This window comes from Schistocerca americana, chromosome 2 (genome assembly GCF_021461395.2).
Source record: "Schistocerca americana isolate TAMUIC-IGC-003095 chromosome 2, iqSchAmer2.1, whole genome shotgun sequence".
In the NCBI taxonomy this organism is placed as follows: Eukaryota; Metazoa; Arthropoda; class Insecta; order Orthoptera; family Acrididae; genus Schistocerca; species Schistocerca americana.
In genome coordinates, this window is record NC_060120.1 from 340,310,996 (window position 1) to 340,335,981 (window position 24,986).

General features: G+C 37.9%; 1 protein-coding gene across 2 annotated transcripts in view; it reads left to right on the forward strand.

The window, feature by feature from the left end:
- Positions 1-24,986, forward strand: part of LOC124593679 (probable multidrug resistance-associated protein lethal(2)03659) — a 283,510-nt gene that overhangs the window by 147,635 nt on the left and 110,889 nt on the right. For both annotated transcript variants that reach the window (XM_047131975.1, XM_047131976.1), the window contains 3 exons: positions 610-720; positions 813-1,046; positions 2,948-3,234. In XM_047131975.1, coding sequence (XP_046987931.1) covers positions 610-720; positions 813-1,046; positions 2,948-3,234 — 632 coding nt within the window. The remainder of the gene's footprint in view (positions 1-609; positions 721-812; positions 1,047-2,947; positions 3,235-24,986) is intronic.

Here is a 24,986-nt window from a genome sequence, read left to right on the forward strand (position 1 = left end):
ACTTGTCAGAAATCCAATCTGCACTTGGACCACACTTCCTTGATTCTTGTGCAGAAAGGTGTGCAGTATTTTGCTCCATCCATTTTCAATAAGGTACCACAAGAATTCAAAAATCTTATCAGTAATCCACGTGCTTTCAAATTGAAATTGAAGAGTTTCCTCATGTGTCTCTCCTTCTACTCTGTTGAGAAGTTTCTTGAAAAAATAATCTGATTCCTGTGTTATGTTGTTGTTTGCGTTTACATAAAGTCTTGTCTTGTCTTTTTTTGGGTTCTTAAACATTTTATTTTGTCTGTTATTGCTTTTATGTTGTACTTGCATGTGCTGATGTGTTCTCTGACATTGGAGATTTGCTTCTCAGTTTGGTCCTACAGAACTAGACGTGTAAAATAAAAAAAAATATAAAAAATAAAAGTATTACTTCACATAAAAATTATGTTTCTGATTGACAGTATTATTCCATTATGTATTTTCCATCATTTGATCTTCCTGAATGAGAGTCTTAATAACCCGTCATAATTTGTGTGGTTTGCATTTTTATGTAAGGTTAGTTCATTACGTCATTTAAATGTGTTAAACTAGAGATTATAATTGTTTCTTTTTTTTTAGGTTTTTGTTGTTTCTGCATATTACAATATCATGAAACAAGCAATGAGTGATTCATTCCCCAGAGCTATTGCAGCACTAGCTGAAGGTCTCATTTCTGGCAAGCGTATTGAGGTAATATGCTGGATATCTACAAAAGGGTGTAGAAGTGCTGAACACTGTTATGTATTTCTAAAATTCCTAACCACTTTTGCATCTTTCTACAGAACTTCCTCAACTATGATGAAATAAAGTCAGTGAACCTAGATGCTATTCATGACAGAAGTATTATTCAAATGAAAACTGAAAAGGAGTATGTGGAGAAAGAAACTCCTTGTATCAAATTAACGGATGTCACAGCAAAATGGGAAAGCAATGCTGATGATACTTTAAAGAATGTGACTCTCGAAGTTGTGCCAGGGAAGCTGTTTGCCATTATAGGGCCAGTAGGTTCAGGAAAGGTAGGTACAAAAGGCAGTCTTCCTCTATATGTTCTAGTCTGAGGAGAAAACTGAACCACATTATATTGTTTAATGAAGTCCTTGGTAACTGTTTTCTCAGTCATACTTGTTTATAGTTAAAGTGTTGTAATTGAGCTTGAAATATCTGTACCAGACAAAGAATTGCACATGATTGTCTCAGAACTCAGATCATAAAATTACTGCAATGGAAACATCTCATTTTTGTAGGGACTGTAGAGGTATGTAAGTACTTGTGAATGCTTTGTTAGCAGCTTCTGTGCAAGCATCCTGAACTAATTTTCCGATCTCTCTGCACTGTTATAAAATGAGGGCATTATGTGTAGTGATGATTCAGAAGTCCGACAGAATGCCTTCTTACCTCCTCCCCACCTACCCCCTCCACCAGATACACACACATTTTATCCTTCTTTTAGCTGAACCTGTTGTACTTATCTTCACATTGTATGTACCCTCTTTCATGCTCGTATACCTCCCCTCACATTCCTGTTAAGATAAACGTAATATTACGTTGTGTTCTTACCAGTCAGCAGCTTGTAGGGGTAAATATGATATACAATCTCATGTACATCAACATATACAGTACATAGGATGATTAACACATGTAATTTAAGTGCTGTCTTTTTAAGTACAGGCCACAAATCTACCAATGAGGTTTATTATTATTGTTTATCGTATAAAGTCAACCCTTATTCTATAGATGAAAATTTAAACATTGGCTAAAATACTGCTAGCTGTGTGAGAAAATGAATTAATTCAGTTGAATTTATACACTTTGCAAAGAATTCATTGCTGTGATTCTTTCTGTTGCTGTCATCATTACTAGGTATAAATATCTTACTATTGAACCAAGGCTTCTGCCACAATCATCTAATTTATCCTTGTGTTAATATAGCAGTCCAATTACAGTCCAAAAAGCCAGTGTTCATATGTCTGCCATTTCTTTTACTATGATGTACATTCAGTTCTAGTTACTTCATTCATCACCACCTCCATCTATTACTGGGGCATTGCACAGTGTGCCATATCTTATGTATCCAGGTTCCTGGCTTCACTTTGCTCTTTCTTTACACCAGATTTTTCTGCTAATGCCTCCTTATTCTGTCCTTTCATTTCCCTTCCTGTCTTTAGAATTTATACTGCAGCAGGAAATGTAATAAAAAGTGAATTGAAATTTACCCCAGAATTTTTTGCTGTAGTGTCAATCTCAGACTGTGATCTGTTCTTAAATATTATTATTCATTGCCATATTTATGTCTGAAATTATCAAGACATACTAAATTATCATTTAGAAAAAAATGTCATTGATTTTTATATGTTTTTGAACTGTATATAGCTGCAGTTCTGGTGTATATCAATATCCATGGCTCACAGTAGCATAGTACACCAATAGAGGAGCTAAAGCAAACTGTTACAACTGACTGATAAAGTAGGGTATCATGCAATAATTCATTTTCAGCAGCAGCACTAATGTTGCACCTGTGTCAAGGGACTTCAGACAGCTAAAGAAGTCATCTGAATTGGCCTGACACAGTTACAATATTTCTGCTGCTGCTGAAAACGAATTACTGCATGATACTGCACTTAGAGTCAGCTACAACATTTTCTTGTAGCTCCTCTTTTGTTGCCCTATGCTACTGTGACACAGTGATATCGATGTATACCAGAACTGCAGCTATTTACTGTCTGCATACAAACACAAATCAATGACTTTATTTTTCCAGGTGATAATTATGTTTTTATGACTGCCCCTCATGGAATAAAAGGTAGATGATAGATAATATAGGAGTGAGAAATATTTGGTAAGAACAAATAATGTTTTTCGATTAATGTGAGCTTATTTTTTTGTTGTTGTTATTAATTAAGCATTAATTTTTTTCTAGTCATCCTTACTTCAGACTGTTCTGGGTGAGCTGCCAATCACTTCAGGAACATTATCTATAAGAGGCAAAGTTTCATACGCATCACAAGAACCATGGCTGTTTGCTGCAACTCTTCGACAGAACATCCTCTTTGGTGAACCTTACGACAGAGATTGGTACTGGCAAGTAATAAAAGCTTGTGCACTGGAGACAGATTTTGACACATTCCCACACCGTGATAAGACTCTTGTCGGTGATAGAGGCATTATGCTAAGTGGAGGACAGAAAGCTCGTGTTAATCTTGCCAGGTGGGTATATATCTGCGTATCTCATCAGTTATATATGTATATTCTTTAGACAAACCATATCCAGGATGGAATAATGACAATATTATGAAAAGGATAGATTGCTGTTACCATACAGTGGAGATGTTGAGCCCCAGACAGGCACAACAAAGTGACTGCTAAACATGTGAGCCTTCAGCCAGGAAGCTTTCTTCTAAAGTAAACAACACACATGTTCAGGCACACACAACTCACATGCATGTGGCCACTGTCTCTGGCCACCAAGGCTGGACAGTGTACAGTTGTTCCTGGTGGGAGAGCCAATCTGGGAGGTGAGAATAAGGAGGAGGCCAGGTGCAGAGGGGGAGGGGGAGGGGGAGGGATAGCAAGTTAGAGGTGGGAGATGGAAAGGTGCTGCTTGTGGGTCATACAGGGATGTGGCAGGTAGAGGGTAGGGCAGCTAGGTGCAGTTGGGTGGTTTGATGCTTGAAGAGGGAGGAGGGGGGGGGGGGGGGAGTAGAAAAGGGGAGAAGGAGAGGAGAAGAAAAAAGTCTATGGGTGTGCTGGTAAAACAGAAGGCTGTGTAGTGCTCGAGAGGGAACAGGGAGGAGTGAGGTGGATGAAGAACATGGAAAGTGCAGACAGGTTACAAAGGAGATTGCTTACAATCACTCCTGTGAGCGGTTCTAGAATATTGCTCAAGTGTGAGGGACTGGTATCAAATAGGACTAATAGGGGATGTTGAACCTCCACAGAGAAGGGCAGCACAAATGGTCACAGGTTTTTTTAATCACAGAGATACTGAAGAAACTCAACTAGAAGATTCTTGAAGATTGGCATGAAAGTCTAAAACAGTCTATTAACAAAGTTTTTCAAAGTCTATTGACAAAAGTTTTAAGGACTGGCTTTAAAAGGTGACTCTAGGAATATACTACAACCACCTACATATTGCTCACGTAGAGATTATGAGGATAAGATTAGAATAATTACAGCACACGCAGATACATTCAAACAGTCATTCTTCCTGCACTCCATATGTGAATGGAACAGGAAGAAACCCTAATAATTGGCACAATGAGACATATCGTCTGCCAAGCACTTCACAGTGGTTTGCAGAGTATAGATGTAGATGTAGATATAGTAGACTAATGAAGGTTGAGGCCAGGGGTGTTACGGGAACATAGGACACATTGCAAGTAGAGCTCCCATCTGCACAGTTCAGAAATGCTAGTGTTGGTTGGAAGGATCCAGATGGCATAGGCTGTGGAGCAGTCATTGAAGTGAAAAATTTTATATTTGGCAGTGTGCTCAGCAACTGGATGGTCCAGCTGTCTCTTGGGTACAGTTTATCAGTGGCCATTCATGTGGACAGAGAGCTCATTGGTTGCGATGCCCACATAGAACGCAGCATAGTGGTTGCAGCTTAAGTTGTAGATCACATGACTGGTTTCACGGGTAGCCCTGCCTTTAATGGGGAAGGTGATGCTTGTGGTTGGTCTGGAGTAGGAGGTGGTGGGAGGATGTATGGAACAAGTCTTGCGTGTAAGTCTATGATCCATGTAATGATCCATGAAGCAAGGGGCTCAGAGCAGGGATGGAGTAGGGATGGATAAGAATATTGTGTAGATTTGGTGGGCAGTGGAATAACATTGTGGAGAGGTGGGAAGAATAGTAGGAAGGATAATCTTCATTTCAGGGAGCTATGAGAGGTAGCCGAGAATGTGATTCAGTTGCTCCATTCCTGGGTGGTGCTGACATGCATTAGGAGATTAGGAGTGCTCTCTTGTGGCAGGATGGTGGGATGTTAGGAACTGGTTCATGACAGAAGAGATGAGGCACAGGAGATCTGCTTACGGACAAGGTTATGAGGGTAATTTCAGTCTGTGAAGGCCTCATTGAGACTCTTGGTATATTTTGATAGATACTCTGATCACTATAGATATGACACCCATGGGTGAATAGGCAGTGTGGAAGGGACTTCTTGTTATGAAAAGGGTGGCAGCTGTCAAAGTGAAGGATTGCTGGTGGTTGAATGGGGTGATATGGATAGAGGTACTGATGCAGCAATGTTTGAGGCAGAGATCAACATTGCCGAAGATGGCTTGTTGGGTTGAGGAGGACCACATAAAGCAAATGAGAAGGTTTTGAGGTTCTGGAGGAATGTGGATAGGATGTTCTCACTCTCAGTCCAGATCATGAAGATGCCATCAGAAAATCTGAACCAGGTGAGGGGTTTGGAATTCTGGGTGGTTAGGAAGGATTCCTCTAGATGGCCCACAAATGGACTGGCATAGGATGGTGCCGTGCAGGTGCCCATTGCTGTATCATGTATTTGCTTGTAGGTGATGCATCCAAGGTGAAGTAATTGTGGGCGAGGATATAGCTGGTCATGGTGACCTGGAAGGAAGTAGGGACACTGTGCCAGAGTTTGTAGGTGGACAAATCTGAGAATGTTACAGCTAGTGGGGTCCTTCCACCAGGTAATTCCTGTGGTTCAAAGCCACAGTGGTGGAGCCTTTGTCAGCAACTAGGCTTATAAGGTCAGGATTGGTTTTTTGGTGGTTGATTGTGGTTCTTTCTGTGGATGTAATGCTAGCTTCCATATTGAGGGATTTGGGGAATGATGGTGAGGCAAAGTTTGAGGTTAAGAAATTCTTAAATGTTAACTGGGGTTGATTTGGTGGTGGCAGGAAGGGGGTGGATCATGGTTGGATGAAGGGGTGAACTGAGTCAGGCAGAGTTTAGCATTGGTTTTGGGTTGAGTCTGATTGGTAGGGTTGGTGTCGAAAAAGTGTTTCTACTGTAGGACTGGGACAAGGAGAGAAGGTCATTCACAAAGTCCAGCATGATTGATTGTGGGGGTGGGCAATGGGGAAGGCCTTGGGAAAGGACTGATACTTCTGTAGGACTAAGGCTTTTGGAAGAAAGGTTGATGACTGTGTTTCTGGTCTGTTTAGGTTCTGGGTTCTCCCATATAGTTGAATTAAATCAAGACCCAATGGAACTTTCCTCGGTTAAAGAAATATGCAATACCAGCTAAATTCTGAGCAGATTTGAATCCATTTTTATTTATAAATTATGGCATTTATGATTGTAGATGTTTGCAAAGTTTTCTAGCCCTTGGGAACAAATTTACCACAAATACGATTTTTTGTTTGTGTATTAATATTTTAATTTACTGCAATGTTACACTATTAATATTAGTTTGCAAATGAATGACAGAAAATGCTAATAAAACAAAACTACATGATTTATCATTATTTTACAATGTAATAATAATATTAGACTAAACATATGTTACTTTTTATATTTTTATTGTGATTCTATTGATAATCAACCAGTTTTTTAGTATAACCTGAAATTAACAGCTTTAAGAATATTTTCTATAACTTAAAAACTCCATCATCAACTGGTTATTTTCAAAAATACTCAAAGGAATCAATACTTGTGGAAAATACTCAATAAATTGGAACTGAATTCAGATCTAAAAACAGAAGTTACATAAACAACATTTTGACTCATAGGACATGCTGGAAGTTGTTTATATTATACTTGATTGGTGCCAGTGGTGTTAGACTCTTTTTGCTGTTCAAAGGGTTAACATCATGTGAAGCTCTTTGGAGGTGTGGGTTTTATAATGAATGAGAATAAAACCACATATTTTGAAATCAGCACTTCAAGCCTGTTTTAACAAACAATCCAGCACCTGATTAGTCTAATTAAAAATATGCACACCCCTAGATACCAATGCAATTTGCAAGTTAAGTAAACTGTTTTGTATAAAGTGACTCTTACAATGCAGATACATTGTCATTGCAGTGCTGCTTGCTCACATGCAGTGTCAGCAAAAGTAAATGTTTTCTACATTCTTTATTAGGAGAGAATTGTTACAACCTTTTGGTGCAAGTATATGCTACCCAGACAGACTGTATTTGTCCACATTATTTATCTTTTCCCATATAAGAAAAATCTTTTGGCCAGTATGTTCTCTATTCATGTAAATAACAAGAACCTACTTCATAAAATTTCATAGTCATATTATAGTATTAAGGCCAACCTGCAAGCTAGAGACCCAAGCCATTAGGATGGGTATTAGGGACAGACAATTTAATGAAAAATGTTCTAAATGCTTTATCCAAAAATAACCTTGAGCAGTTAATCAGAGAACTGTCTCAAGAGGGTAACATGTGAGATCTAGCTACAAAGAGGCCTGAACTTTTCAGCTCAGTTAAAGTAGAGCAGGTAATCAAAGATTGTAAGTTTATTACACCATACTAACTGCATGTGTCAATAGGAATATGAAGAAAGGTAAGTAGATATTTCTGCTTAATTAGTGGAAAGAGAGAGAGAGAGAGAGAGAGAGAGAGAGAGAGAGAGAGATCTCAGATTACTTGGGCAGTCAACATCAAACAATCTATCTGAGGCTGAAAATGTTGAGTATAAATAGACAAAGGTCAAGAATATTTTACTGCATGGCTAAAATAAAACTGGCCCAGAAAATATTTATAGAAAGACTGGTGTGCCATTGAGCCTTGCGAATAAACATCAGAGAAAAGAGTGAAAATGGCAACCATTGTCGTCAATGCAGCACTGTGCTTGATTCAGCAAACTGTGAGGCATGCATAGCAGCTCTGCCTGAGGGGTAGCAGCTGTAGTGTTTTCAGTGTTCAGCTCTTCCAGTGTGTGAGGATTATTTGAGTACCATGACCCTACAATTTGCCCCATGGCTGTAAATCACAGGAGGAGAGGTCAGGCAATTGAGGTGGCCAGGAGATTGCACTATCTCTGCTGATAACCCTCTCATCAGTGAATACATCATGCTTTTATGACAAAGTTGTCTGTGCAGTGGGTGCTGTTGCTGCATCTTGCTGAAAATATCCATACTGTAATTCATCTTCTGTGAGCTGACTTACATATGGACATGCTGGTTAGAATTAACAGTTTGATGAAAGATTTGTGCAAAGATGTGGACACGTGACATCGCACACCAAACACCAAGCTTACTATTATGCAATGGCTCTTCAAAGTACTAATGGCGATTTTACAATGCATAATGGTGCATGTTCCATGAGTTCACGTACCCTGACAGGCTGAACCAACCCTCATCTGAAGAACTGAAAACCAAAAGCCCTGATTCCATTTCACTCAGAAACCACTGGCAGAGCTCAACATGCAAAAGTTTGAGTGGATGCTTTAACTTGCACATTTCGTATGCCACCTGTTTTAGGTTATTCAATTTCTTGGTTGGTTTTCTGTGTTCCTCCTGGTTAGAATCTGTTACAGTCTCTATCAAAAGCCTTCACCTCCTCTACCCCATTTATTGCTGTGCAGTCCCTTGCTGTAGTGGTTTTTGTGGCTCCTCTCTGTAAAATTTCCCACGTAATGGTACATAGTTACAGCTGTTAGCAGTCACAGTGTCAGCAGTCACATTCACTTGGTGTGTGTGAATGTGCTCTCGAACACGGGATGAGTTGGTTGATGTTCGTAAGCAGCTGGAAATTGACCGACTGTCAAATGATTGGCAGCTGCTGCAAATGGGTGCGTTGAAAGAGCTCTCCAGAGAGTCGTGTACTTGTGATATCTGTACCAGAGGTACCTCAAGTACTATCCTCTGCCATGTACCCTGTCTCCTCCACAGAAAGTACAGGATTTGTCATTACTCACCAACTTGACTGCAAATGGCATGTCAGTGGTAGATCTAGGTGTCCTGTACAGGTTGGCTGAGGACCAGGGAGGACTCAGGGTGTTGTACCGATCCTCTTAACCAACACGTTTGAAGTGCTGTCTTTCAGTGAAACTGAAACTGAGCCAGTGGGACTCACTTCACTTGTTTTGGGGAAATCTGTCTTGTCTGGTGTCAGGAGGAGGAAAACGCAAAAGGGCAGGGGTCTATTAATTATCGCCAGTTCAAATGTATGGCGAATGATAGTACCCCTTGGGGAAATGGGAGAAAGGGACAGGAAAGGACACCAGGTGCCCTGAGTGTGTATGCCTGGGGGCCTCATTCAACATGTTGAAGAGGTTATTCCACCAGTCATTGATGGAACACGGTGCAATGAACCGCAGATTGTGGTGCATGTTGGAACAAATTATGCCTATCGTCTGGGCTCTGAGGTCATTCTTGGGTCATTCCATTGACCAGCAGAGAAGGCTGAGAAGACCAGCCGTGTACATGGAGTTTCAATGAAGCTCACAATTTGCAGCATTGTCCCGATAACTGATCGTGCCCTTCTGTTCTGAGTCAGATTGAAGGACTGAACAGAGACTTCCAAAGTTCTGTGACAAGGTAGGCTGTGACCTCCTGGACTTGTGCCATAGGGTTGAGGACTGTAGGGTCCTCCTGAATGTGTTGGGTGGGCACTACACATCAGAGGCTGCTACTCAGTTAGCTGACTGTGTGGGGGAGTCCAGACAAGGGTATTTTAGATTAGGCACTCTCCATCCAATCCAGATAATGATAGCTGTGACGCAGCATGTGAAGGTTGCTGTGAATAGACAGGTTACTCCTGTAACCGAAATTGCAGATCTGAAGATGGTTCTAGAGGAACCGAAACTGGTCATGTGAATAAACATTTTTTGCAATCAAGACGGATTATAAATAACATTGGAAAAACCAGTGATTGTGGTTATCCCATCAGACGTTATGTCTGTTTTTGCAAAATCCAGCAGTTAATTGTGAAAATTACGGATTTTTTCTGGTGGCCATGATAACACACCCTGTGAAACTTTACTGAGTGCCTTCTCTGAAAACTACCTAGAATGGATAGTTAGGAACACCACTCATGATGGAAATATATTGGATCTAATGGCAACCTCTTTGAGGATGTCCACATCAAAACTGGCATCAGTGACCAATACATGGCTGTGGCAACAATGATTACCAAAGTACAAAGGACAACTAAACAAGCAGAAAGATATATGTGTTCAGTAAACTAGATAAAAAATCAGTAGCCATACCTCAATGAGGAACTTGAAACTTTCAGCACAGGACAGGAGCATGTACAGGAACTCTGGCTCAAGTTTAAAAGACTAGTTGACCATTCACTAGATATATGTGTACCAAGTAGAAAAGTTCATAATGGGAGGAAACCTCCATGGTATACAGTCACTGTAAAAAGAAATTTCTAAAGAAACAGAGATTACTGCATAATAGGTGTAAAACAAAGTGTAGGGCTATGAATAGAGAGATGCTGTATGAAACGTGCAATCAAGAGAGCAATGCATGATACCTTCAGTAACTACCATACCAGAATACTGTCAAGTGATCTTTCACAGAACCCAGAGAAATTCTGGTTATATGTAAAGGCTGTTAGTGACACCAAAGTTAAGAGTCCTGTCTATAGTGAATGACACAGGAAATGAAATTGAGGAAAACCCATGAGAATTGCCCTAATTTAATCCTTGTACCACTAAAAAGATGAATGAAACAAGTATTAGTGTCAGTGTCATTGAGAAACAGCTGAAACTGTTAAAATTGGATAATGATTCAGGACCCAATGGTGCCCCTGTCAGATTCTATACTGAATTTTTGGCTGAGTTAGCCTCTCTTCTAATTATAATCTACCATATATCTGTTGAACAACCTGCCCAGTTCTTGGTAAAAGGCACAAGTCACACCCATCTACAAGAAGGGTGGTAGAAGTGATCCACAAAACTACCACCCAGAATCCTTGACATCAATTTGTTGTAGGATCTTAGAACACATTCTGAGCTCAGACATAATGGGGTACCTTGAACTGAATAACCTCCTCAATGCCAACAAGCATGGATTTTGGAGACACCAATCATGTGAAACCCAATTCATACTTTCCTCAAATGATATACTGAAAGCTTTGGATAAGGCAATCAGGCAGACACTGTGTTTCTTGATTTCTGAAAAGCATTTGACTGAGTACCATACCTACGTTTATTGTCAAAAGTATGATCATATGGATATCAAGTGAAATTTGTGACTGGATTGAGAGCTTTTTGGTAGGGAGGATGCAACCTGTTATCTCGGATGGTGAGTCATCATCAGATGTAGATGTAATTTCAGTTGTGCCGCTGGAAAGTGCGATTGGATCCTTACATATCATGTTGTATATTAGTGACCTTGCAGACAGTATTGATAGTAAAAATCAGGATTTTTACAGATGGTGCAGTTATCTATAATGAAGTACTATCTGAAAGAAGCTCCATAAATTTTCAGTCAGAACTTGATAGACTTCAAAGTGTTGCAAATATTGAAACTTGCTTTAAATGTTCAGAAAAGTAAAACTGAACACTTCACAAAACAAAAAACAAAAAATGTAGTATCCTGTGACTATACTATCAACAAGTCACTGTTGGAATCAGCCAACTCATACAAATACCTGGGTGTAACAGTTTGTAGGGATACGAAATGGAATGGTCACATAGGTTCAGCCGTGGGTAAAGGACAACTTTGATTTATTGGTAGAATACTGGGAAAGTGCAATCAATCTACCAAGGAGATTGCTTACAACTCACTTGTGCGACTGGTTGTAAAATATTGCTCAAGTGTGTGAAGTCATACCAGATACTGAATACTGAACATATGGAGAGAAGGACAGCATGAATGGTCAGAGATTTGTTTGGTCTGTGGGAAAATGTCACAGAGATAATGAAGGAACTGAATTGAAAGACCCTTGAAGACAGACGTAAACTATCCTGAGAAAGTCTATTAACAAAGTTTCAAGAACCAGCTTGAAGTGACTGCTCTAGGAATATACTACAACTCCCTATGCATCTCTCACTTAGGGACTGTGAAGATAAGTTTAGAATAATCACTGCATGCACAGAGGCATTCAAACATTCATGCTCCGTACATGAATGGAACAGGAAGAAACTCCGCACTGCATATCACGGTGGTTGAAGAGTATACTGTAGGTGTAGATGTAGATGTAGAGAGTCCAGCATTCTGTGTGCTACCTCCTGACCCAGCCACATAGTTTTGGGTTTACCATCACATTAGGGTAGGTTCTGGTCCAATAAATGGAGTCATGACACCTGTCATTTCCAGCCTATCAACTTGATGACCAACAACAGAAATAAACCATATTCCTGTTGTTTGTGTTGTGTCTGTAATTAATGGCCATCAACTTGACAATTACACATGATCAAGATATGTTACAAATGACAACACAATGTAAATATACTTATTTTATTTGTTCCCAACAATTCATGTTCTTCACTGTGCTATCCACACTTTTATAATCCACAGACTTCCAGAGAAGTCACCATTTAATTGATCTTAATTTTTTTCATCCATACCAGTTGAAACTTTTATTGCAGACTGTTATAGGCCATTAATTCACATAAATTCTAATATTTAACTCAGTTCTACTCATACTAGAAAGCTATCATTCACTGCTAGTATTTAACTTTCACATGTACAATTATAAATGATTATTAATTAATAACCACTTGACTTCTTAATACAGTTCTTCCTATGAGCACCATCTTAGCTTTTACTGCCACAGATCCCTGTCTTTATGATCCAACCAACACATCTAGCTCTGGATATACCTACTCTCCTGACCAGTTGTTACATACTGCAAGACTGCCAGTTACAGCTTGACACAACATTTCTGCTGCCTAAAAATGGCATGTAATGTACCACAGGTTCCAGACTGTCAGGCTGTGGCTATTGCAAGCTAACCAAAAGTGTATGACTGTAGCAGGCATAGTATTCTTATGACACACACTATTTTATCATGAGCACCGTTTTGTGTTACATTCAACTGGTCTTTAAACACTCAAATGTAATGGCAGTGAAGTGTTCGGGATGAAGCATACAGGGGATGTGCATGTGCAGACATGTGACAGCAACCAGTTGGTGCATTGAAATTATGGTTTCTATCATTTTCTGAGATGGGCATTTCTCCTGTTCATTAACAAGGGTCAGTTTTGTGCTGGTCTTCTAAATATTTTCCATGGCAGTTTTGTTTTTCTCAGCCTACACAATAAATTTCAGACAGGTGTGTAGCAGGCATAGTCTTGATGGATGGGTTGGACAGACATATTAGGAAGCTGCTCTGAAAGCAAAGGGACTTTTACTGCAGAATTAAACATTGCCAAAACCTCATGGACAAACAAAAACTGAACTAAGCTAAATTAGCATAAAGAGACCCATGGCTGGTATGTTCAAGAAAAGCAAAAATCTACCAATTTGACACAAAATCCTAATAAGTTTGGGTCAAATGTTAAATCAGTAAACAGATCAAAGCCAACTGTTCTGACACTCAGCGATCATAATAGTGTTAAAATGGAGAGCACAGGAAAAGATTGAAATATGAAATGTCTTTTTCCAAAATTGTTTCACAGAAGAACATCATTTTTTCAGTTGTCACACAATTGGAAAAATGGTAGCTATTGAAATAAATGAACATGGGATAGAAAATCAACTAAAATGACTCAAGACAGGAAGGGCAACTGGACCTGATGGGATACTAGTACGATTCTACAAAGATTATGCAAAATAAGTTTCCCTCTTCTAGCAGCAGGTCTCTAAAGGTCACTTGAGAAAAAAAATATTCAAAGTGATTGGAAAAAAATGATAATTAATTCTGTGTTAAATACAAAGGCAGATCATTTATATAAACATGTGAGGGTAAATATTTGTTTTGTGTGGCATGGAGTTTCCAGTAACACACTGAATGCTTAAGGGGAGAACTGGAGTAATCACCCATCAATGAAATAGTAATTGAAGAATTATTGTGTAAACACTTTTGTAAAAAGTCTGCAGTTCAACTCAGTGTGAATTTGAGATCCACTTGATGCAGATTGATGTGACTCAACTTGTAATAAAAGCAAATTGTCATCTAGAACAGTTGAAGTCCATTTAGAGACTAGAAATTGGAGAAAGTTTAATAAGTAATGTATCACAATTAAACCTACATCAAGATTGTTCTATGGTTTTGAAACCCAGATCCCTCTCATGTGGTGACTGTGTGTGAAATACAAATTTGAAGTGAAAATGTTTTTTGGAGATTAACAAAAAAATGTGAGACTTATGAAGAAGAATGAAACATTTAAAAATAGGAAACACTGTTTTGAAGAATATTTTAATTATGACCTGGTTTCTCAAGATTGGAGATTATGCCACTACTCTCAAGTGAACATGAAGAACATTAATGAAGAGAGACAGTGTCAATACATATGTAAGTTTTGCCATACAGGAAACAAGGCTAGGCAACTGCACAAAATAAAAACAATTGAATACTTTGTTATTGCTTGAAATGCTAGACAGAACTGAAGATTGGACTTTACATTTCATCTGTAAAGCGATTTAAGAGATTATTTCAAAGTTATCTGCAAGTACTGTGAATAGGTGGTGTGAATTAATTCTACATAATATTTACACCACAGAAGAATTGACATTAACTGGAAGTGATATAATTCTTTATTTAATACACCAATACGGTATTAAGTGCTGCGTGTGCAAACTTGGAATAATTGTAAAAGATTTGTCATTAGCTGCAAAGAACAAACAAAAATAAATTTTTCTTGGCAACATTAACAAGCAAACTATTGTCAGGTAATTCAGTAACAATATCAGTACACTAGTAATCATTATCCGGTGACATATGGTATGCAATTTGAAGGGGAAACAAGATTTTGTACTGATTGAATTTAATTTTGATTATCCTTCGACAATAAAAGTCAAAACCTGAAATCAAAGTTAACTTTGGTTTGCACTAATTGTATGCTAAACACTCAGTTCAGTCTATGAGAAGAATAGTTTGAGAAACCAATAACAGAGAGCACTGTAAGCTTCCTCATCAACTTGGGAGGTGAATAGCAGCCTGAAGTTCACAGTCAACAGTTACTATATGATGTGGCCATGCAGCACAGTTGGCAACCAACATCCAGTGCTGCATGACACAGCCATGCAGTGGGTATGTGAGACAGCTGCAGATGAAGAACAGATGCAGTTGACACAGTACACAAATGCTCAGCAGAGTCCACTGTATGGTTGATTGTGGAGCGATTTCTAAATTGCAACTCATACATTGAAACTGAACTTGTTAGGTGAATATCAAGTGACACAGAAGATTTCTAAGACAAAATTTAATTCCAACAGAAAATTTCAGAAATTTTGCTGGTTACTGAATGATACAGAGACAAGAAAAATATATCATTTATTATTAGTACGGTTTTAGTTAATCTGCATCACTAACTATGGGACTTAATACATTAATATTTGTTAGATTGACAAAAATGGCTCTCATAGAGAGGAGTAAACCATTTGATTCATTTATGCAGGCATTCACACAGAAAAATTAAAGATTTTCTCAAATGGAAGAAGAAATAACAGCAGAACTGAACAGAGGATTTTCTCAAATAGCAAATATATTTTCTCAATTCAGAGGAGTACTATATAATGTAGATCTTCAACAGATACACAAGTTAGATAATCGTTTAGACAAGGCTGTTCCAGCTTAAGAACTCAACTGCAAGTGGCTGGGCACCTGTGGGCACTGGCAGGCAGGAGTGAGTAAACAGCTGGCACACATGCATGCATTGTCATAGTTGGATAGCACTGTCCACTGTGCATAAAACACTGGCTAGGGGGAAGACCATGTGCAAGGCAATAAAGGATGGTTGATTATAATTTTTAATGTGTTGGGTCATGCAGCTGGGGCCTTTCTGTAGTTTTTACTCTCGTCATTGTAGAAAGCAGTTGTTCACAACCATGTGTTGAGCCAAACATATATATGATGTCAGCTGCATTCCTGTGTAATTTGGGAAAGTCTTTTGTACAAAGATCATGATCTCATCTTATGAAATTCATGATTTTGTAATATCTGTCCTTGAGCAGTGTGATGTTTTACAAAAGTTGTTTGTTCCATTTCTGAAGGAGTATTACCCGGTACAACTGAAAATGGAGCACTAAACAGTTTTAACTTGTTTTGTAGGCAATACATGTCCTGAAACTCAACTCAATACCTTGATGAAGTTGTATGATAATTGGTTGAAAATTCCCAAAACTTAGTTCTTCAGGCAACCGAAGGAATGAAAAACACTCAGAAAATGTTAAATTTCCTCTACCAAGTTGCCTTTCAAATACATGAATTTTGTCCATGAATGCATACATTTTATTGTAAATATCAACAATTAATAGATCCTTTCCTTGAAGTGATGCATTTAAGCTGTTTAAATGCCTTGTAATGTCAGTTAAAAAGGCCAGGTCTGCTACCCATGTCTCATCAGGGAGTGATGGTTGCCTGTCTCCTTTCATTTCCATAAACAAGGCAATTTCTTCCCAAATTATGAAAACTATGTCGAGAACTGTGCCTCCGCTAAGTCACCATACTGTGCAGTGATAAGGAATATTGCTATAGGCTGCTTCCAGGTCATGCAAAAAGACTTTGAACTGGTGGTGGTTGACACCATAGCATCTCACAAAATTTACACACTTCACTATGATGTCAGTGTGTTTCACACTTTCAGCAAAACAGACTTCCTGCTGCTCGAAACAGAGTACGCTTGATATTTCTTTCCAAAATTTCTTTCTTTCTAAAATTCTGTCTTGATTTTTTGCTTCAAATAAGTCATGTAACCTTACTGGCTCCCAACCACTTGCAGTTGCCACAGAATAGAGCCTGTCCCATGGCAAGAACATGTTTTCTGCAGACTCACAGACAACCACACATATGTGATGACCTGGGATTGTGTACTCCTTTGGTATCACATCTATCAGCTCCTCAAAAACCTATAGTTCTGAATTAATATCCCTCACAGATATTGTGAGCCGAGCAACATCTGTGGTTTCATCAAGGGCTAACAAAAAAGTTGTAAAGTCTGGCACTTCTGCTTCAGTTGATTTTCCAATCTGTGTCCATATTCAGAATCCGGTGAGGTACCATTTGCTTGGAGAGGCAAACTCCTTCAAATTCCATATTGTCTGCTGGTGCTAAGCACTCGACAATGGCAAGCAGACATGATTTCACCAAGGGAACCATTGAGAATGGTGTTCCACTTGTTGCAATGATGTGTGCAACTTTGTAGCTTGCTTGAAGCATCGCATCAGAGTTGAATCTTCATCAGTGTCAGCAGTCTACAATAGTTGCATAACACGTGTGTAGTAAATGAAATCAATACTAAGACAGAGGGTGTAGAAGAAGTATGTATTCATTTGTGATATTTATTTATTTATTTTATGTCAGATTTGCCTGTTGCTGAACTTTGCTCTTCAGTGTGACAATGAGTTGCTTTCTTGTGTTACTGTCCACCTCATCATACTGTATCACATGAAGGGACATATAGTGATGCTGTGTATTATACTTCTTAATTGTACTCAGAACTTTATGGCACACAAGCCACTGAGGCAACCCATCTTTCTCAAAAAATGAAAACTGTTCTTCCCAACTTGGCAAAAATGGCAACAGGCTGCTTCTAGAACTCATTGTTGTCACTACTTCCACTAAGAAGCACAAGATGTAACTAAGTGACAGGCACATAATGGAGCATTGTGCATGTATGGTGAAATGGGCCCCTGCGGGTGGCCTATCCCCTAGCGCCTGCTCACTGGGCAAGCTCTTGAGCACCTGCAGGTGCCCATGCCCCATGGGGGCTCACTTGAACCATATTTTGGTGCATTATAATAGCTTATATAATATAAAGGCTCAAGAAGAGTTGTAGTATTAATTAAGAATGTCATCATGGAACCATTTTCTTTTTCCCTGTAAGGACACCTGTTGCGGTGTATATTAATGTGGTGTAAATGAGTGGGGACTTGGGGAAAGTCTGCCAATAATTACTGCGGATTTAGTACCATTTACTTTCTGTTCAAGGTAATACCTTTTCTATCCTTGCTACATGGAGGTACTAGTTTATTCATAATTACGATGATCTTTCTACCCTTTGTCTTCTGTGCACATAAGCACTATTTTTCTCTACAGGGAAGTATCAGTTTTGTGTTTGGAATATTGCTCATATAGAAGAGTCCACCAGAAATGGTAAGGCTAGTTGTAGCAATGCAGGAGGAAACAGAACACCTTCTTGGAATCTTCCACTGGGAGAGAAATGGTTTATTTTAATGACGGTGTCAACCCCTTAATAAGTTTTGGGAATAATAGTATTGTTTTAAATTATTGATGGTAATACCCCAATGACAAGTTCTAGATGAATGTTACTGGAATATAATTTTGTTCATCTTTATAATGAAATTTTGTAGGTTAAATTTATTAAATGACAGAATCTGATGAGGATGTGTACAGTTTTCTAATGGGTGGTAATGCTAAATGTATATGGGTTTTGAACAAAATAAATTTGTGCTATTTTGAGTATACTGAATGATAATGTGACTGGATTTTAATAATTTTCTGAAGATTGTTAATGAATTAATTTAAAAATTTAGGCAATGATGATTACCTTAACAATAAGTACTCAAGCTAATTATTATTGTAGCATACCTGTAGAATTTGAGGAAGGATGAATGACGAGTTGTTATTACCTTGGATCATTGTCCAGGTAGCTTGAGGCTGAGGAATTATAATGTTTAACACAAAAATGAATCTTAATATTTTTCTAGATTTTATTTTCAACTACATGTTAATTTAGTAGTGTAAATAACATAGTCTATGTAAATACAATAAGTTATGGCCATGTAAATGCCAATAGCAGCTATTGCTTCATGAGTATGGCACATTTTGAGCTTCAATGGTAAAGAAAGAAGAATGATGAAATAATATATGAAGATATTACTGGTATGATATTTACAAAAATGATTCCAGTATATTGAAATATTGTATCTGTAACAGAAATCCATAAATTAATTAATATGACCGATTTTATTAAAGCCCATATCATTATTTATACTTTGAAAGAAAACTAACAATGATAATAATGATGAATATAATGTGATTGGATAGATAAGAAATCTACTCACCAAGCAGCGGCAGGAGGACACACATATAAAAAATGTTTTACTTATGCAAGCTTTGAGAGCCAGTGGCTCCTTCTTCTGGCAGAAGGATTTAAGGGGAAGAAGAGGGGTGAAAGGAAAGGAACTGGAGAGGTTTAGGACAAGGGGTAGAGTTTGGAAAAGTTGCACCTCTCCTGATCCGGGGTTCTGGAGACTTTTCTGAACTATATCCTTGTACTCCAATTCCTTTCCTTTCACCCCTCTTCCTCCCCATAAATCATTTTGCCAGAAGAAAGTGCCACTGGCTCTGAAAGATTGCATAAGAAAAAACTTTTTTATATGTGTGTTCTGCTGCCACCACTTGGTGAGTAGATTCCTCACCTATCCATTTACATTATATTGTCAAAAATTGATTACTTTTATTGTTATAAATAATAGAAAAAATTATATATCTACCTTTTATAACTCATAAACCTATAGTTTTCTAAAGCAAATCCAAAAATGGTATAAATTTTTTGAGTAGAAGAATAATTAATTAATAAAAAGGAAAAGCAAATGTTATTTTTATATGGGGGGACTTAAAAAAGTGAGTTACACATGTTTTGCCATCCTAAGGCCATTGCATAGTGCCTTGTCAGAAGGGAGTACATGTTCTGGGTTCCATGCAGAGACAGTTCTGCTGTAGTATGGATATCAGGTGCATCACAGCACAGAAGTGTAGTGACATGATACTGGAAATGTGCCCCAAAATTGAAGTATGCTGGACAGTACAATTCTTGAGAGCAAAAGTCTACATTGCATATCGATTCATCATGAAATTCAGATGGTTCGTGGACCAAATGTAATGTTGTGTCCACCCGTAGTGAAATGTTGCCAAAAATTTGACCAAGGCTGTACAGAGGTATGTGGTGCTGACTGGGAAGGAGGGTCATTGACATCAATCACAGACAATGATGTTCAGGCTCCGGAGGAACTGATTTGTAACAACTTCTGATGATGAGGCTGTCCACACTGCATTTCTCAAATGGCTGTTATGACCAAAGAGAAGACTGAGAAATGAGTGTTTGGTAAAACATTCTGGCCATTGTTGACAGAGACTTAGTGATTGTTGAAAAGTAGTGTCATGTATCTGTGGCACTTTGAAGTGCAGCATTCAGCAAAACTTTTTTGACCAGCCATAATAATGTGTAACTTACTTTTTGATGTCCTAGTGTACGTGGATGAAAAATGATTCTTACTGTAATGTTTTTTAATTGGATAGATGAAGGGGCAATGACAACATAAATGGACAAGAGGGTTAAATAAGAAGGAATGATGGCCACATGGGCTAATATAACAACGAAAACAATCATTTATTGACAAAATTATTTAATTGGATGGATAAAAAATCTACTCACCAAGCATTGGCAGAACACACACATAAAAGATAGTTGTAACTGGCAAGATTACAGAGTCAGTGGCTCCTTCTTCGGGCAGAGGTGTTGAAGGAGGAGGAAGAGGGGTGAAGGAAAAGGACTGGAGAGGTCTAGGAAAAGGGGTAGATTTTGGGAAAGTCACCCAGAGGGTCAGGGGAGACTTACTGTATGGGATGAGAAGGAAAGACTGATTCTTGGGGACTGCATCAGATGAGATTTAAAAACCTGAGAGCTTAAAGGTGAAGGTGGAAGACAGTGTAATATGCAGATAGAGATGTTTAGTGTAATGTTTAAGATTTGAATTAGACTGCTTAGAAAATGGTAACATGATTACTCATTTATATGTGGTAGCATATGTGAGAGTACAAAATTTTTACAGAAATAAATTCAGATTTTTCTCATAAGACTCAGAGGTGCATAGTTTTCTATAGTCTAGTCGTCTATAAATGAGCAAGATAGGTGGTAATTAATTTTATGTTAGAGCTTACAATTTTTAAGCACAATGAAAAAGACTGGCTCAGCATCCAGAGACAGTGGTCGTTTTAGTGTGAGTTGTGCTTGTGTGAATGTGTGTGTATGTTTTCTATTTTTCAAGAAGAACTTTTTGTGAAAGCTTAATATTTTAGCAGTCTTTTCATTGTGTGTGTCTGAAATTCAACACCTTCTCTGTGGTGAGAATTAATCTCTCCTTTCCACACTATTTCTAGAACATGAAAATTTTAGATGTAAATAACTTTTGAAAAATTAAGTGTTCAGAAAAAGTAAAACATTTCCTTGAGAGAGATGAATGAGAGCTTTCAAATAATCTCTGCCAACACTGACATAAACAATTTTAACAAGGTTGATTTTTCACATCCAGATGGCTTACAGCTATAGTAAATTTAGAATATTTATTTAAATTAAATATTTTGTACTTGAACTGTTTATAATATTATCATCATGTGACTTTCAATTATCCTGTGAAGAATAAACTGTAGTGAAATACTGCAAGTATAAGACTTTGTGTACACATCATGTGTGCATTACATGTATATTGAAAAACAAAGAAATGAAATTTGTTTAAGGGATAGAATTGTAACAGATAGAGCTATTTCACCTTGCTGTTGTTATTGTTGTGGTCTTCAGTCCGAAGACCGGTTTGATGCATCTCTCTATGCTACTCTACCCTGTGCAAGCCTCTTCATCTCCAAGTAACTACTGAATCTGCTTAATGTATTCACTTCTTGGGTTCCTTCTATGATTTTTATCCTCCACACTTCCCTCCAGTGCTAAATTGGTGATCCATTGATGCCTTAGCATGTGTTCTACCAAACGATCTCTCCTTCTAGTTGAGTTGTGCCACAAATTCCGCTTCTCCCCAATTCTATTTTCACTAGTTAATTCTCCTGTAGCACCATATTTCAAAAGCTTCTATTCTCTTCTTGTCTGAACTGTTTATCATCCATGTTTCACATCCTTACATGGCTTCACTCCATACAAATACTTTCAGAAAAGGCTTCCTGATACTTAAATCTATACTCAATATCAGCAAGTTTATCTTCTTCAGAAACGCTGTCCTTGCCATTGCTAGACTACATTTTATATCCTCTCTACTTTTGACCACCCTCAGTTATTTTGCTCCCAAAGTAGCAAAACTCATCTACTACTTTAAGTGTCTCATTTCTAATCTAATTCCCTCAGCATCACATGGTTTAATTCAGCTACATTCCATTATCCTCATTTTGCTCTTGTTAATAATCATCGTATATCCTCTTTTCAAGACACTGTCCATTCTGTGCAACTCTTCTTCCAAGTCCTTTGCTGTCCCTGACAGAATTTCAATGTCATCGGCAAACCTCAAGGTTTTTATTTCTTCTCCCTGGATTTTAATTCCTATTCTAAATTTTTCTTTGGTTTCCTTTACTGCTCGTTCAATGTACAGATTGAATAACATGGGGGGTAGGTTACAACCCTGTCTCACTCCCTTCTCAATCTTACATTCAAGATAGAACTCAGGTGGTAGAAATCATCGCAGAGCATAAAAATCAGAAAATCAAGTGGGTCTCAGATGCAAAGAAATTGGAAATAGGTGTCCCACAGGGCAGTGTTCTCGGTCCTTTATTATTCTTGCTTTATATAAATGACATAAAAAATCCTAATATTTCTACCAAAATAATGTTGTTTGCCGATGACACTAGCATAATTATAAGTGATGATAAAAAATCATTAACCACCACAACTGATACAGTCCTGAAATATATTCAACATTGGTTTAATGCTAATGAGTTAACACTTAATCTGAGTAAAACAAATTATATACAGTATGGCAAAGCAACTCAAGATATGGACCTCCAGTTAAAACTAATGGATAAGAAGATAGAGAGTGTACAATCCACAAAGTTTTTGGGCATGCACATTGATCAAAACTTAAGCTGGAAAGACCATCTCAAGTACTTATCCCACAGGCTCAATTCGGCATGTTTTGCATTGAGGACATTATCTAGAGTATGCAGCACAGACTGTACTAGACTAGTGTATTTTGCTTACTTTCAGTCCATCGTGTCTTATGGCATAGTGTTCTGGGGTAAAACTAAATCAAGCTTAACAGATATCTTCAAATTTCAGAAAAGAGCTGTATGAATCGTAACACATAACTCTCCAAGAACTTATTGTAGGCCCCTTTTCAAAGAACTGCAAATACTCACAATACCATCACTGTATATTTTTAAAAGCATTCTGTGTACAAGAGCACATATGAAAAATCTACGTACAAATGAGGACTGCCATAATTATAATACTAGAACTCGTAAGAATTTGTATGTAGAAAGGGTAAGGACAACACAAACCCAAAAGCATGTAAGTTATTTTGGAATAAAACTCTACAATGCTCTGCCAGTGTACATGAAGGCAATAATAGATGAAGTAAAATTTAAGACTGAACTTAAAAATTACCTTTTAAGCAAAACTTTCTATGATGTAGATGAGTACTTTGATTGTGTGTAAATTTATTGCCAAAAATTTTAATTTGTATGTCTAAACTTGTACTTTTAAAAAATGTCTTGAAAGTGATATTCCATTATTATGTCTGTAGTACTTGTACTAGTACGATAACTTTGTTGTGACAATTCCTACATCATGTAAATGATATACAGGAAGATAATAAAATGAAATGAAATGAAATTGCTGCTTCCCCGTTTGTGCCACTCGACTCTTAATATTTGCCTTCTGGTTTCTGTACAAATTGTAAATAGTCTTTTGCTCCCTGTATTTTACACCTGCTCCTTTCAGATCTTGGAAGAGAGTATTCCAGTCAAGACTATCAAAAGCTTTCTCCAAGCCCACAAATGCTATATACATAGATTTGCCTTTCCTTAACCTAGCTTCTAAAATAAGTCATAGGGCCAGTATTGCCTCACGTGTTCCAATATTTCTACGGAATCCAAATTGATCTTCCCTGAGGTCGGCTTCTGCCAGTTTTTCTATTTGTCTGTAAAGAATTCATGTTAGTATTTTGCAACCGTGACTTATTAATCTGATAGTTTGGTGATTTTCACACCTGTCAGCACCTGCTTTCTTTGGAATCGGAATTATTATATTCTTCTTGAAGTCTGAGGGTATTTCGCCTGTCTTATATATTGTGCCCAGCGGATATAAGAGTTTGGCCATCATTGGCTCTCCCAAGGCCATCAGTAGTTGTAACGAAATGTTGTCTACTCCCGGGGCCTTGTTTCTACTTAGGTCTTTCAGTGCTCTGTCAAATTCTTCACACAGTGTCATATCTCCCTTCTCATCTTCATCTATGTCCTTTTCCATTTCCATGATGTTGCCCTAATTTACATTGCTCTTGCACAGACGCTCTATATATTCCTTCCACCTTTTGGATTTCATGTCTTTGCTTAGGACTTGTTTACCATTTGAGTGCTTGACATTCACACAGGTGACTCTCTTCTCTCCAGAAGTCTCTTTAATTTTCCTGTAGGCAGCATCTATCTTACCCCTAATGATATATACTTCTACATCCTTACATTTGTCCTCTAGCCATTCTCGCTTAGCCACTTTGTACTTTCTGTTTAACTCATTTTTATTCATTTTCACCTGCTTCATTTACTGTATTCTTATATTTTCCCCATTCATCAATTAAATTCAATATCTCTTGTGTTACCCAAGGATTTTTACGAGTCTTTGTCTTTTTACCTACATGCCTTCACTATTCCATCTCTCAAAGTTACCCAATCTTCTTCTACTGTATTCCATTTCCATGTTCTTGTCAATTGTTCCCTAATGCTCCCTCTGAAACTCTCTACAACCTGTAGTTCTTTCAGTTTATCCAGGTCCCATCTCCTTAAATTCCTACCTCTTTACAGTTTCTTTAGTTTTGATCTACAGTTCATAACCAATAAATTGTGGTCAGAGTCCACATCTGCCCCTGGAAATGTCTTACAGTTTAAAACCTGGTTCCTAAATCTCTGTCTTACCATTATCTAATCAATCTGAAACCTTCCAGTGTCTCCAGG